The sequence below is a fragment of the Sinocyclocheilus grahami genome, unplaced genomic scaffold (assembly GCF_001515645.1).
Source record: "Sinocyclocheilus grahami isolate Dianchi unplaced genomic scaffold, SAMN03320097.WGS_v1.1 scaffold64.1, whole genome shotgun sequence".
Lineage (NCBI taxonomy): Eukaryota > Metazoa > Chordata > Actinopteri > Cypriniformes > Cyprinidae > Sinocyclocheilus > Sinocyclocheilus grahami.
The window spans coordinates 575,724-592,061 of NW_015505243.1; the positions used below are offsets into that span (position 1 = coordinate 575,724).

The 16,338-nt window shown below is 39.5% G+C and overlaps 1 protein-coding gene across 1 annotated transcript in view; it reads right to left on the minus strand.

The window, feature by feature from the left end:
- The window catches only part of LOC107584911 (host cell factor 1-like), a 38,802-nt gene that overhangs the window by 15,447 nt on the left and 7,017 nt on the right, over positions 1-16,338 (minus strand). The window contains exons 3-16 of the mRNA XM_016271680.1: positions 14,357-14,517; positions 14,046-14,264; positions 13,404-13,510; positions 13,152-13,331; positions 12,495-12,818; positions 12,236-12,387; positions 10,760-10,948; positions 9,123-9,347; positions 8,721-8,822; positions 7,420-7,633; positions 7,089-7,231; positions 6,836-6,974; positions 6,529-6,725; positions 3,277-4,825 (exon numbers count right to left, since the gene is read on the minus strand). Of these exons, the coding sequence (XP_016127166.1) occupies positions 3,277-4,825; positions 6,529-6,725; positions 6,836-6,974; positions 7,089-7,231; positions 7,420-7,633; positions 8,721-8,822; positions 9,123-9,347; positions 10,760-10,948; positions 12,236-12,387; positions 12,495-12,818; positions 13,152-13,331; positions 13,404-13,510; positions 14,046-14,264; positions 14,357-14,517 (3,901 nt within the window). The remainder of the gene's footprint in view (positions 1-3,276; positions 4,826-6,528; positions 6,726-6,835; positions 6,975-7,088; positions 7,232-7,419; positions 7,634-8,720; positions 8,823-9,122; positions 9,348-10,759; positions 10,949-12,235; positions 12,388-12,494; positions 12,819-13,151; positions 13,332-13,403; positions 13,511-14,045; positions 14,265-14,356; positions 14,518-16,338) is intronic.

The following is a 16,338-nucleotide window of genomic DNA, read 5'->3' on the forward strand; positions in this document are numbered from 1 at the left end:
ATATATATATATATATATATATATATATATATACACATACATATACATACATATACAGAATATATAACAGATGAAAACATGAGTGGATTAAAAACCTTTGCTAATTGAAACAAAAATATGGCGCCAAATATCGATATTTTAATTATTACAATAAGGCGCTCTATATAGATTTCCCTGCTCCCAGCATCTAAAAATGTGTGGAAATCGCGGTCGCACCATTTCCTTCTTTCCAAACCGCTCTGAGCAACCATGAACCGCGTTCTCTATGAAGATGGGGAAGCACGAGGAACCGAAGGATAAACAGATTTCCAGCCACTGTATTAGCTCTACTGCGGAGCCCCTAAAGGGACATGGTGGTGGGAAAAAAAAATCAGATTGAGTGAAAAAATTTGGGGTGGGAGGAAAAAATATTTTTCAGATTTTTTGCATTCTCTGGCAAAACTTTTGCATTCCCTCAAGAAACTTTTGCGTTCTCTCGCAAAGATATTTGCGTTCTCTCGCAAAACATTTGCGTTTCCCCCCTAGGGCATTTAGCCTAACATTCTTTTAAGTACCCCCACACTTAGACCGCAGTCACGCCTTTTCCATTAAGGGACAATATTTGTCCCCTTAAATTGATTTGCATTTTTACTGTTACAGAGGCAAAGTTTTTCTAGCCTTATTAATTGTATGTCATGCTTTATGTCATATTCTTCACATTTCATTAAGTGTATTATTAATATAATAAATAAAGCAATAAATGGCAAAACAAAGTTATACTTGTAGATTCAAAACTAAAATCACCAGTAGGTGGCAGCAAGTTACTGTCTAATGAGCAAGGCGAAGCATTCATTCATTCAGTAACGAAGCAAATGGTTGTAGTTATGAAAGGGTTATTAATCAGTTCTGATTATCAGTACTCTCCGAATCATTCAAAGCTGCAGATACATTCACTAACAAAACACTGCTGTTGCTTGGAGACGCACACCAGTTCTGTTGCGGATTTCGTTGGAACTATTATGTCCTTGTAAAATATAATAAACAATATTGTATTTAAAATGTAAAATGTACACTTAATACTGCCTTTTTTGTTGAACTGTTATATAAAATCAATGTCACATTTGCAGTCTTTTGGATATTCAGAGAAAATTGCATTCTTGTAGGTTTCAGAGTGAAATAAGAAGAACATAACAGTGCTCGCTTTATAAAAATTCTAATAATCTTTTATATGATTGAATCTTCAAACTGCTATCGAATTATGCCCTACAGTAAGTGACGGAGTATTTTATGTTTCAGCGATTTGATCGCGCCGGTGCCTCATGCGCACATATTCATTGCAAACGGCCTGTTCATTATTAAAATGAAACATAGAATCACCAATACAGACTAAATGTTACACAGTCAATTTAAATAATCTGTATTATAGTCTGTGCCGTACAGTGTGAGCCCCGGTCCACTCAAGTGCGGCACATTTTTGTTCATTATGATTTTTTTTCCCTTCGATATTGGAACGTACAAAGCCCAGTTAATTTAATAGATAATGGTTAGGCTTCTAAATACATTGCGAATATGGAAACATTTGGATTTGTGCTGAATGAGAGCGGTACGTGAGCCCATACTTTCGGTTTCACTTTAAATTAGGGTTTGGCTTGTTTATAGCTATTCTGGGCTTGTCTGCTGTCCTGTGCATAATAGGCTATATTTTATTAATAAACTGTGTACCCTATTTTGGTTTTAGCCTATACTGTCTTCGTCCATTAGCCTCCCTTAAGCGTTTTCTATAGCCTAACGGTTTTAAATGGGGGAGAAACGTTGCATTATGGCTATCTGCTTTACTGATAGTAATGCTATTAATAAGGTCATTAATATTACAATTGTTATTAGTATTAATAGTATTTATTAGGCCTAATACCGAATTGAGCCTCCAGTGTCACTGTTATAGTAGCCTACATTAATCGTTTTAGAATGTCCCAAAACCGTGCCTTAAACTATAAGCAAAGCTGACTGTATTTGAACTTGGGTCCAAGTTTAAAATAAAACTCTATGAACTGCTCCATTATTAACGTATGAGCTGTATGAACCACTAACTTACAAACTGTAAAGTAAACAGGAAGTGTTTGTCCGAACTCAACTGGTTTTGCGAGAGAACGCAAAAAAAAAATTCTTCCCACCCCTCACATTTTTGTAAATATTTTATTATATCTTTTCATGTGACAACACTGAAGAAATGACACTTTGCTACAATGTAAAGTATACATCAAAATAACTCAACACTGTCTAAACCGCTGGCCACAAAAGTGAGTACACCCCTAAGTGAATATGTCCAAATTGGGCCCAAAGTGTCAATATTTTGTGTGGCCACCATTATTTTCCAGCACTCCCTTAACCCTCTTGGGCATGGAGTTCACCAGAGCTTCACAGGTTGCCACTGGAGTGGAAATGAGAACTAAAAAACTGCCACGGAACAGCTATCAGCGTGGACCATAGGCACCGATCACATTACTGCAGAGCGCATAATCAGTCCATGAGTAGCCTAACCAATCCGCTCGGATCGCAGGTGGATTTCCCTCACTAACCTTAAGTGAGAGAGTGCCACCGGCGCTTCTTTATTGCAAGTGCGCGTTATGCAGTGGGCACCGACTGGCAGAAGCATAAATCTGCACCTATGGCATGGGCGACGAAACAAAACCTAGTCAGTGCCGTAATGCGGCGCAGAAGTGTGCAGTGTGTGTGTGCTTGTCGCGCGTCTACATTTGAAATAACGAACCTGAGAGCGCAGAAGAGGCGATGTGAATAGCTATTTTTTCCCTGCATGTCATGTGTGTGGGGCTCCGTTTTTATGATGAGAGGAAAGGTTGAGAAAACACTCCAGGTAAATTTTGAAATGTACCAGGTTAATATATATATATATATAGGCTATATATAAAGTTGATAAGCAGTTGAATGTGTTGGTTTACACACAAAGAAAAGTGTAAGCTTTTAATAAGTCCAAGAATAAAATGATTAATTTACTTAGCATGTTAAATTTGATTTTCAGAACTTTTGTGCTGTTTTCTAACAGTTTGGACTTGTCTAAAGAGAGAAAGCTTGCACGTAATCTTTTCACAGGCATTTTGTTTTCATAGTTACAGATATTGTGATGTATCGTTATAGGATTGTCTAGCAATATATCGATTATCGCAGAATCGATGCATCATGATATCACATCGTGAGCCATGTATCGTGATTTGTATCGTATCGCGAGGTACCCCTAATATTTACACACAAATAATGTTTAGGTGCTGTAGAGATAAATACCTGTTCCTTCTCCAGTTTCTAAGCTGCTTGTAGCTGTGGTGGCTGTGTTGGTTGTGCCGGTCTCATGAGTTTCACAAGGTGGATTGGAACACACTCTCTGAACTGAGCCGTTCTGTCCAGCACCAATAGAAGACGAGGCCTGGGTCGGCGTGTTGGTGGTGCCGGTCTCATGAGTTTCACAGGGCGGATTGGAACATACCCTCTGAACTGTGCCGTTCTGTCCAGCACCAATAGAAGACGAGGCCTGGGTCGGCGTGTTGGTGGTGCCGGTCTCATGAGTTTCACAGGGCAGATTGGAACATACCCTCTGAACTGTGCCGTTCTGTCCAGCACCAATAGAAGATGAGGCCTGGGTTGGCGTGTTGGTTGTGCCTGTTTCATGAGTTTCACAGGGTGGATTGGAACACACCCTCTGAACTGTGCCGTTCTGTCCAGCACCAATAGAAGATGAGGCCTGGGTCGGCGTGTTTGTGGTGCCCGTTTCATGAGTTTCACAGGGCGGATTGGAACACACCCTCTGCACAATGTTGGTTTGCCCACTGTCCATACTGGAGCTTGACTGCGTAGCCGTATTGGTCGTGCCTGTCTCATGTGTTTCACAGGGAGAATTTGAGCAGACCTGCTGGATGCCACTGGACACAGTTGAAGTGTTTGTGGTGCTCGTCTCGCTCGTTTCACTGAGAGGGCTGGAGCAAAGAGGCATCAGTGTAGAGGAGATGGCGGCTTGGCTTTTGTTGGAGCTCTGCACGGTTCCCGTAAGGTCGGAGCCCATGTTGGAGCGGGCAGTAGTGGAGGTGTTGGTGGTACCTGTGCGGAGATTCTTCGGCCGCATGGTGCCTGATCCAGCACTGCTCTCTGAGACGGGTGTTGCTGGTTCTGAACCAGAAGCTGAAGATGTAGCTGTCGAAGATGTTGTCTTGCTGTTCACGGTTTCCATCTCTTTAGATCCCATGTCGCAGCTGGCAGTGGTGGCTGTGTTGGTGGTGCCCGTATCATGGGTCTCTGAGGGTGGGTTGGTGCAGACCTGCTGTGACCTGCCCATGTTCACAGAGGCGGTGGTTGCAGTGTTGGTGGTGCCCGTCACGTGCATCTCACAGGGAGGGTTGGAACAAATCTGTTTGGTGCCAATTTTGGCAGAAGCCGTTGTAGCAGTGTTGGTCGTTCCAGTCTCATGGGTCTCACAGGGAGGGTTGGAACAAATCTGTTTGGTGCCAATTTTGGCAGAAGCCGTTGTAGCAGTGTTGGTCGTTCCAGTCTCATGGGTCTCACAGGGAGGGTTGGAACAAATCTGTTCGGTGCCCATTTTGGCGGAAGCCGTTGTAGCCGTGTTGGTCGTTCCAGTCTCATGGGTCTCACATGGAGGGTTGGAACAGACCAGCGTCACGGTGGTAGCACCTTCGCCAGCACCGTCACCAGCATCAGCACCAGTGGTGGAGGGCTGCTCTGAGGTGGGAGAGGCCATGATGGAGACAGGAAGATCCTGTGCAGGCTGAGCCTCAGCACCACTTGGAGTCGTGATCAGTGTTACTTGAGTAGGTTGGGCTGCCGTCTAAGAGGGGGAAAAAAACATTAGGAAGTTTTTTAATTGTACGTACCGAAAGGAATGAATAAATAAACAATTGTAAATAATAATGATTTATATGAAACAATATAAAAATATTATTATTACATATGTTCATTTATACAAATTAAAAATATATACAAACTATAAAATTAGATAAATTATAATTACTTCAGTAGATGTTTATTTTTTTATTTAATGTCTTTGAATGTTCATCATTACTGGATCAGAAATGCAGCTAAAAGTGATATGTAGTGAAATTCTATTACAATTTAATTAAAAATATTATTACAATTACTTAAAATATCCATTTTCTATTTGAATATATTTTAAAATGTAATTTATTCCTGTGATGCAAAGCTGAATTTTCAGCATCATTACTCCAGCCTTCAGTGACACATGATTCTTTAAAAATCATTCTAATATGCTGATTTGCTGCTCAAGAAACATTTCATATTATTATCCATGTTGAAAATAGTTGTGCTGCTTAATATTTTTGTGAAAATTGTGACACTTTTTCTCACAATTCTTTGATGAATAGAAAGTTCAAAAACATTTAAAATAGAAATCTTTTGCAACATTATAAATGGCTGAATAATAGTATTAATTTCTTTAAAGGGGTCATATGATGCGATTTCAAGTTTTCCTTCCTTCCTTTGGAGTGTTACAAGCTGATTGTGCATAGACAAGATCCCTGAAGTTGCAAAGACTAAAGTCTCAAAACCAAAGAGAGATTCTTTATCAAAGTTAAGACTCTGCCACTCCCCCCTTAAACGGCTCGTTCTAACACGCCCCCCACATATCTAGGTCACTATGTGGAAATATTAGCATAATGCCGCCCAAATGTGCACGCAAAGAAAGAAGGCGTGGTTTCAGTAACCGCAGTTAGTGTTGAAGCAGCCATGTCAGGGAGACGCTGTGTGTTTCTAGGCGAAAGCAAAAGCACTTTATTTGGCCTTCCGAAAGTAGATGCATTTAGGAATCTTTAAGATTACTTACAACAGAACAGCAATGCATTTTATGGATGACTGTTTCGTGAACCTAGGAGAGGAGGTAATTCTGACTTTGCTATGACAATCTGGCGCTTCTGAATCAGCTACTGTTTTGTTATTATTTTAAGTATTTGCTATTGACTGTTCAAATGCAGAGTTTTGCGCATCGTGTGTGTGTGTGCGCGCGAGCAAGCGAGCGAGAGAGAGCGCGCGAGAGAGTGAGAGCGAGAGAGAGAAAGAGAGAGAGAGAGAGGGGGGTCACATCACAGTGGAGTCAGCTGTCTTAACCGTGGCTTGTGTACTGCAAACACATACCAGCTTCATCACTGTGTCTGTCACGCGACTCTGTTCCCCTTTCGGGCTCTGTCTTTACATTTATTTTGAAAGATGAAGCTCGCGATTATGGTAAGGGGCGTTACATTTCCAACGAGTGCTTGCGGTGTTCGGCCAATCAAAATGCACTGAGTCAGCTGGCCAATCAGCGCAGACTGCGCTTGTCGGAAGGAGGGACTTTGTAGAAAACGAAGCGTTTGAGAAAGGCGGGGCATAGAGGACCTACAATAATGTACAGTATTTGAAAAATAATGTGTTTTTTGAACATTAAAGCATGTCAACATATTCTGTTACACCAAATACACAAAATAATGATCTTTAAAAAAGCATCATATGACCCCTTTAAAAAAAAAAAAAGTGACTCACTTGTATTGTAGCGGTGGCGAGGTTGGTCTGGGCAGCAGATACAGTGATAGCTGTGGGATTGATCACCTGGCTGGACAATGTGGCAATGGAAGCAAGTGTGGTGACTGGAGTCACCAGGCTGGCATTAGCACTTGCCACATTGGCCCCTGCCACGCTACTCGATACAGTACCAGTTACTGTACCCAGAGTTGTGACTCCTAAAATACAGAGAGGGCATTATTAATGAGGTAATGATATCAAGAAAAAAATACTTCTCTGTAATTTGCATAAAACTACACTACAGAGTTTACAATCTGAATATTCAAACCCGTGGTGCCCTTGACAACCAGTGTGGTAACAGTTGGTTTTCCAGCAGAGACAGTGCCTGGTGAAACCAGACGCACTCCACTCATAGGCACAGTGCGCAGGATAGTGCCTGGCTGTCCGGGCGCCCCCTTCAGGACCACCTGAGAGCAAATAAAATATTCATGAACCACTTAACACTCAATCAAAACTAGATGAGCTTAAAACGATGCATGTTTATGCTGTGACTGTGGTTTCAGAATTCAACTGGGCCTCACCTGTGTGACCCCCTGTTGTCCTGCACCTGCTGTCAGCTTTGGCACAGCTGTTATGAATTTCCCCGGAGCACCTGTGCCAGGAGTAACAACCTTAGTGGTGATAATTGTGATGGGGGACTTGACGCCAGGACTGCTAGTCAGACCTAGTAATGAGACCGGAAATAACATCAGGAAATAGCGTAAGCTTGCAACGATGCATAAAAAAAAAACTGATCTGTTAGTTAGATATAAACACGAGGTTGTGCGGTTTCACTCTTGAGTGCAAAAGTGAGATACAATTTAACTAAAATTGATATTACAAACGAGATGAACAGTCAATTGTGAGATGGACCTGTTGCTCCTTGTTGGATAGCAGACATGGGAATGGTTTTAATAATGGTGGTTCCTGGTTTGTTGGTGGTAGTTGGAGAGACTGTGCTGATTCCCAGGATAGTGGGTTTGGTGCCAGTCCCTCCTGCCTGTGTAGTTGTAATGATTGTGGCTGGCTTGCCATCAGCAGATGTAACCAGTTTCAGGATGGTACCAGCAGGCAGAGGAGTCTTTGTCTATGAAAAACAAGAACAAAATCAACATACGCTACTTGTACTGGGAAATTTACAATAAATGTTTCTGAACAGCAAATCAGAATGATTTCTAAAGAATCATGTGACACTGAAGAGTGGAATAATGGCTGCTGAAAATTCAGCTTTGCCATCACAGAAATAAATTACAACAAGTACAAGTGCAAATGACAATAAGCTACTTATTCTAGGTAATTCACAATATAATTTATATTAACCCCTTAGCAGTCCTGTAAAATTTGCCTAAAAAGGCATACCCAAAGTAAATTGCCTGCTGTTCTTGAACCATTTGGAGTATATGCATGATTTTTTTGGTCTCTTTTGAAAGGTGACCCTCTGACATTTGTTCCTGAACAGAACAAACCTCAGAATCACTGTAAGTCTTACTGGTATTGAGTAATAGAACTTTGAACACACTGAAAAAGGAAGGAAACATTCCGCCTACTTTTTTTTTGTAAGCAGATGCCTGCAGATGATTATAGCTGGGAGCTATTAGCTGGAAAACACAATGGGATCACAGCATGAAGCCTTGTTGGTGGTCTGACAAAGACACTGATTGTACCTGCTGTGTTGATTGTATATTAAAATGTATAGTATGCATCATTCGAATCACAAGAATGTCAGCTGTCCAAAGATATGTGACATGTTTTCTTTCTTCTTTTTTCGAGTTGTTGTATTGGTTCCTTGCCACTGTCGACTTTGGCTTGCTAAGTTGGGGACACCTAATTTCTGGCAATATTGTCGACTTGATTGAACTGAACTAAGCTGAGCTGGATGATGACATCATTGAATCAATGATGAACTGACTTTAACTGGAAAATTTAGTGTTTTCTATCGTCCTTTTGCATTATCGACATACTATTTTCCTGTTTAATACTGTAAAGCTGCTGTGACACAATCTGTATTGTATAAAGCGCTATATAAATAATGGTGACTTGACTTGACTGTGTGATGAAGTTAACCCTCAAAAACATGCAGTGTACCGCGGACGTTACAGAGGAACACTAACAGGTTAAGAATACATAAGATTAGGTAAGAAATGTACATGCTTAAAATGAGCAGCAACACTGACTTGTATAAGAGTGACAGGACTGCTTCCAGCCTGCCCCGTGACTGCAGAGGTTTGTATTGGTTTGGTCTGGACAACAGACATCACCTTCCCAAGGCTGGAGATCTGAGAACAGTTAAGGTTTATTACTTAAAGATAACCAAAGTCAAATGCTTAATAAAAAAAAATTGCAAACCAACATAAGGGCAATTCATGAGAGAAGTCATATAATGAATCATTCATTGTATTCCTTATTGAAAGGTTATCTCATTGGTGCACTTAATATAGGTCACAGTAGAACAAAAAAGAGAACCGTTTTAAAGTCTCTTCATGCTTGGGATTGCCCATTATTACAAACTTCTTTGAATTTATGTCACTATTAACTCATTTTAAGTCCAGACAATGTTATTGTTTTTTTTCTCTTACCAGAGAACCGCTGCCACCCATTGTAATGGGGCTCTTAACAAGGGTTATAGTTTTGGTGACTCCTCCGACCATGGTGGTGACGACCTGAGCCTGCTGGGCTACGGTTACGGTGCCTGATTTGTGCACAGTGATGATCGGCCGAGTCGGAGTGTTAGGAGAAGAGATGGCGGAAGTGCCGACCTGAGCAGCAGCTGTTTTCAGCATTCGGGTCGCAGGATTAGTAACCTGGAATGGAAGTAGGAACAAAGACATTAAATCACAAACAGCTACAGGACAGGAAGTGGATAATCTGGTTAATTTAAGTCCGGAAGGATGTGAGAAAGGGAAGTTGCGGAGACATTCTATTTTATTATTTTAGAACACATTAGACAGACATTTTATCCAAAATACTTTTTGCTAACCTATAGTACAACATCTCAATTTAATAATAATAATCCACTTCAGGCATGAAAAAGATGCCGGTAACACTTTACAATAAGGTTCCATTAGTTAATGTTAGTTAATGTATTAACTAATAGGAGCAAACAATGAACAATACATTACAGTATTTATTAATCTTCGTTAATGTTAGTTAAAGTCCCTCTGTAGTGAAAATCAAGTTTTTTTTGCTGTTTATTTGTCTATGTGGTGTTTTTAATATGCTTTTAGACAAACCATGTGCCAATCTATTAATCAACACCATTGCTGAGTATTTTCTCCTTAAAACTGTAGTTTCCCAAGGGCAGTCACAGAAATGCGGTTTGAAACAGCCTTCGGTTTGCTACGTCACAATCCAAAAACCAATCACGTCAAGGGATCGATTCCTATCACTAGCATGCAAAATATACCAATACCAGCACAAAACCAAAGATAAATCAGAGCAAAAAACCCATGAAGCCGTGGTTTAATGTGAATTTAGAACCGCTAACTTGCATTAACCCGTGGCAACAGTGTAAATGTAGCCCAGAGTCAGACGCACCTCTCCCGCATCGGCTTCTGCACTTCGAAATAAGAATCCCAAACGGCTGCATTCGAGTCTTCAAGGCATTTTAGGACACAACATCGTCAAGTAAGTAACTTTAACGAATGTTACAGTATTCACTGTAGTTGTCCGCTAGTAAAAACACAGATTTATCAGTCATTATCCATGTATGCCATTGTTTTGCATTTACTAGAGTTCAGTGGATCAGGAGGCGCTGGCTGGTGTGACAGTGGAGGCGGGGCTAATTTGCATATTCCTAGATCTGCGTATAGTAAATGAGGCAAGGGTGTAGAGTTACATTCAAGCTATTATTTTCACAAGAAAAAACATTGTAATTTTGATGATCAAAGATAAGTTTTAAGGGATCAAATATTTGACCACAGGGGGACTTTAATGAAAATACAGTCATTCATTGTTAGTTCATGTTAATTCACAACACAACTTTTGATTTTAATAATGCATTTGTAAATGTTGAAATTAACTAAGATTAATAAATGCTGTAGAAGTATTTTTCATTCTTAGTTCATGTTCACTAAAGTAGTTAACTTATGTTAATTAATGAACCTTATTGTAAAGTGTTACCAAGATGCCTAATGCCTGAATGGTTCTCGGACAGAATAAGCTGGAAATCTTACATTGTTTAGTCAAAGGTCTTGTTATGCAAGACGACACTTACCATTACGGGTGAAGCTACTTTGACAGTAGCTGGCAGAGTTGTGGATCCAGGAGTCACAGCGACGGTTTTCACGATGGTGGCCCCGGCTGGAACATTTAGCACAGTGGAAGAGGGTGGGATCTTCTGTGTGGCAGCTGCAGCTGCAGCCAAAGCAGCCATGCCACTCATCTGAGGGCTGCTGCCAATTGGCTAGAGACCAAAACAGTGTTCCAAAGGGTTTAAATGCAAATTCAACATGGGAAACTAACATTTGAGACAGGGGTGAACGATTGGGGGTAAAAAATTGAATTTATATTTTATACAGTATATGATAAACATTTAGATTTTTAGGCTGTGTTTGTTTGTAGGCCTGCACAAATATTGTGGCTTTATATCATTACAACAACAACCACAACAACAACAACTAAACATCAAGTTTATATACTAAACAATTTAGTTGTTGTATATAACTAAAAAAAATTAAAAATGTAATAAATATTTAAATGAATACATTAAAAAATGCATTTAATATATAATAAAATGCTATTATTATTATTATTATTACTACTAACAACAATATAATTAATATTATATATTTTTTTAATTAAGAATAGTTTTTTTTATAAACAATCATTTAATAAATATTTACATAAAATGTAATAAACTACTAAAATAATATTTTTATTACAAAAAATTCAATAAAATATTGAATACTACTACTAATATTTTACTGTAAATAGGGCTGTCGCAGTGAGTGAATTTCCCTTGCGGTAATTGAGTGGCTCAATAGCACGGTATGCGGTATTATCGACACACACACACCCACACAGGTGCATCTCAAATTAGAATGTCGTGTAAAAGTTCATTTATTTCAGTAATTCAACTCAAATCGTCGATGCTAAGACAGAGATTTCGCATTCCTTGGACATGACAACCTATTTTCACAAATATATATGACTCGGCCTGGAGGACAGATGCAAGTAATCGCAGGCGCTCAGTCGATCTCTCTCTCATTCAAACTCTGTCTGTTTAGGCTTGTTAAGTGCAAATCTACGGAGCCTCTGTACAACTCAGCATGGTACACATTATGTTATCATTACTAACTTGTTTAATATTCAGTCCACATGCATGAAGTGTAAAACGAGAAGGGCATAACCTTACGAAAAAAGAAAACACGGATTGCTGCGGTTCTTGCATTCCTCTGCAGTTTGCTCGTCAATAGCGCGGTATTGCGATATTGCGGTTATCGCGACAGCCCTAACTGTAAAATTACAAAATTAACAATTAATTTCCTAATTTTCACACTGGATCATGAGATTGCATTTGTAAAAGAACATTGCTGTACTTCACCCTAAAACCAGCAGTGCATATATTTATTTAATAAAAATCGCAGCCTTGTTTGATTATCACAATAAGTCAAATTGCATTTTCACTTTTATTTAAAGTAATTGTCCAGCCCTAATTTAAGATTTACACTGATACTGATTATCTACATACCGTCCCCTGGGTACTCTGTGCAGGGACAACCATGCGGACACCTGCAGGAAGTGATGTAACTGTGACTGGGGATTTTCCTCCTGGAGTGGCCTGACGCAAGGTAACGACTGACGTGCCAGGGGAAGAATAAGGCGCTGCCACTTTAAGAATAGCTGGGAATGAAAAGAATAAGTTGGGTTAGAAAACGTCACAATTATTAATATTATTATTTACAGAAACTGCAGTCTGCCGATTGCAAAAACCACAAAGTCATTTGTACCTGGTCCACGAGGTGAGGCTGCAAGCGGGCTGCTTGGTATGGCGGTGGTGGGGGAAGGAACTCGTGGCACCATTGTGACCCCAGACAGGGGCAAGCTCTGAGCTGCTGGAGCAGCAGCAGCGGTTGCCGGACTCTTAGGCGAGTTGACGGGTACAGACAGGGTGGGGTTGACCGTTGGTGATGTGGCAGCTGTTGCAGCAGGGATGTCGTATTTCTGCAGCTGCAGCAGGTAAGTGTCAGCAGTAGGCACTGCCCCCCAGCTCACCTCCAGAGAGTTGGTGTTGGCTCGGACCAGCTGCACACGTGATGGAGGCTGAGGACGATCTGTTAGTGAAAGGCGAGATTTTAAATAAAATAATGATAATAAAATATCTGAAATAATAATACTATGATAAAGTGTAATAATTTTTGTTTGTTGATAATTTAGCACCATGCCAGCTACTACAGCCATATTCATGCCGGAAAACTATTGAAAAATATAAAAGATAAATATTCTAAACTTTACATAAACAACAAAACTTGCGGTGTAGATACTATAGTTCCAGCGTTTTTCAAAAAAAACACAGATTGGGCGTGTCTTTTTCTGAGGATGTAAGTATTTGTAATGGGGTAAGTGTATTAAAGCTTCTTTTACACTGAGGTATCAGTTCAACTCACCTGTTTCCAAATACCACAGATCTTTGCAGCAAACTTGGTTGTTCCAGGCTTTGCGGTAGCCGTCTCTTCCACTCCAGGCGTACAGTCTATTGTTTATAGCCACAGTGCAGTGTCCAGCTCTGGCCCTTGGGATATTATCCTCGAGCGTGTCCATCAAGATGGTCTCCCAAGACATTGAGTCTGAAGGAAATAAAGGTTAAGATCAGCAGTGTTAAACATATAAGCTCTGTTCTGCTTCTTTGTTTAACCTACCTAGATTTAAGCAGGCCAGTGTGTTAGTGCACTTCCATTCCTTCTCGTGTGTCGCTACTTTGACATCATCCATGACCAGAGGAACCCAGCCACCAAACACAAACATCCTAGGAAAATATGAGACCAAAGTTAGTCAAATCCACACTAGCTAGACAACTAATTAGGTCAACATGGTTCAACATTTTATTTTTGTGATTACTATAAAATTAAAAACTGTGGGGCTATCTTTAATTTTATCCACTTCCAAAAAGGAAACCTGTTTCAGAGATGTGCAAGCTTTACATTTGATAAAAGATCATTAAGACAAAGATTTGTTTAAGTGGTAAACCAATACAGATTTTTTTTAATGGCTGACGCAGACACCGATATTCAATATAAAGCCGATAATAGATATAACGCGCTTTTTACAGGGATTAAAGTGTTTAAATCGTCGCTACGACGGATTTCCGTCAGTTCATAAAGACAGTCACTTGCTTCATTCCTGAATGATTCTGCCATTCGCACGAATCAATTGAATGAATGACTCAGTGATAAAATCAGTGACTTGCCACCACCTGCTGGTGGATTTAGTTTCATTTTTAGCATCATGTTATTCAACGTTATAGCATGGACATTTCTTGAACAAATATTTTAAGCCAATACTTTCTCTCACCTATGTCTAAAGTCCAGAGGTCTCCAAGACGGCAGCCACTCATGCCGCCATAGATGATGAGATGAGACTTTTTGGACGTTTTCTCTGTGTAGACAACAGCAGTGTGGCTCTCACGAGGAGGGGGAAGCACACCGTATGTAATGGGGATGTCCCAGCCTGCTACGTTAGACCCCGGGCGAAGCTCGAGAGTGTAGAGGTCATTCAGGTATCTGAGGTACAAATGGAGAAACAATTTAATTGCGGATCGGCTGCTCAAACATTTAAGAATTAATTTGAGCATTAACCATTTAAGGCTTTTTACCTGGGAATATTGTTTTTGGGATCCTCACTGTCATTTGCCAATCCACCAAACAAATAGCATTTGTTTCCAACCAGGGAAAAGCTGTGGCCCAGGCGAGGACATGGCGGTGGGCCATTCTTGGGGGCTTTGGGCTTCAAACGTTTCCACTCCCATCTACTGGCCTGTTTGAAGTATTTAACAGAAATTAATGAATTATTACATGATACTATGAAAAAAACAACAGTCAACCTATAAGTGCCCCCGTATGCCCTTTTTAAGGTTCCTAATATTGTTTTGGGAGTCTCCTACAATTGAATTACATGCATGCAAGGTCAAACACTTTTTTCCCCCTCAAAATATGCATTTAATATCACCTCATTTTCCAGTGATTCTCAAACCGATTCGTTCGAAGCAGTTCTAAGATTCAGTCTCTCCAAACCCCTCCTTTCTGTGAGCCTACTCTGCTCTGATTGGTCAGATGGCCCAGTCGGTTGTGATTGGTCTACTGCGTACAGCCAGTGTCTGAAACAATACGCCATTGCCATAGTTCCATATTTTGAACGCTCGATAGAAAATAAACATCTATTATTGATCAAAATTACAGGTTATGATTCAGTGGAGCCAGCTGGTCCAAATAAACCATCTTTCAACAGCCAGCGTTTTGTGAATCCAGCGTTAAACTCCCCGAGATTAGAGAAGCAGACGTGTACAATGTCTGCTGTACAATGACGTGTTTGTGGGCGGGGTCAAGTTTTCGCGGCCGGCCAACGTAGAATATTATGCAAATGTGTTACCCCGTGATGTGTAGCCATCACGGAAGTAGGATTTCAATTACTAACGACTCGCTTAGGCTGTACAGAGTCAACTTTCTTAATTTTGGGAGACAATTATTTTATTTATCGTGGACTTTCAGCTTTATAACTTTGCAGTTCGTTTACATTCACATTAGGGCTGGACGATATGGCCAAGATTTATAACACGATATATTTCTTAATTTCAGTCGATACGATATAATTCCCATATCAATATATAAACACTATTAAAAAAAAGCCTGGTAAAAACTGCCAAGAATGTCCACAACAGATGTCTGTGCATACAAACTTATGAAAAATGTATTTGCCAAGTCTATGACACCTCATTTAAAACCATATAATATTTAAGGGGAAAAAGCAGCACAAATAAATTAATATTCACCTTTTATTTGTATTTAGCCTTCATACAAACAAGAAATGTGAAATCACTGTCAAATAATCGTCTCAGACTCACCTAATTAATATTAATATCTTTAACTTCAAACTAGGCTAACATACACTACCAGTCAAAAGTTTTTGAACAGACTGAACAGTAAGATATTTCATGTTTTTAAAGAAATCTCTTCTGCTCAACAAGCCTGCATTTATTTGATCCAAAATACAGCAAAAACAGTAACATTTTGAAATATTTTTACTATTTAAAATAACTTGAAAATATTTTAAAATGTAATTTATTCCTGCGATTTCAAAGCTATATTTTTAGCATCATTACTCCAGTCACATGATCCTTCAGAAATCATTCTAATATTCTGATTTGCTGCTCAAAAATCATTTATTATTATGTTGAAAACAGTGGAGTATAATTTTTTCAGGTTTCTTTGCTGAATAGAAAGTTCAGAAGAACAGCATTTATCTGAAATAGAAATTTTTGTAACATTATAAATGTCTTTATCATCACTTTTGATCAATTTAAAGCATCCTTGCTAAATAAAAGTATTAATTTCTATAATTTCTTCAAAAAAAAAAAAATCATACTGACTCCAAGCTTTTGAATGGAATAGTGTATAATGTTACAAAAGCTTTTTATTTCAGATAAATGCTGATCTTTGTATCTTTCTATTCATCAAAGAATCCTGACATTAAAAAAATAAAAATAAAAAAACATTAAAAATCTTACTGTTCAAAAACTTTTGACTGGTAGTGTAGGCTGATTATTCTTATAGATTGAAACAAACGTGCTTTAGCCAGTAT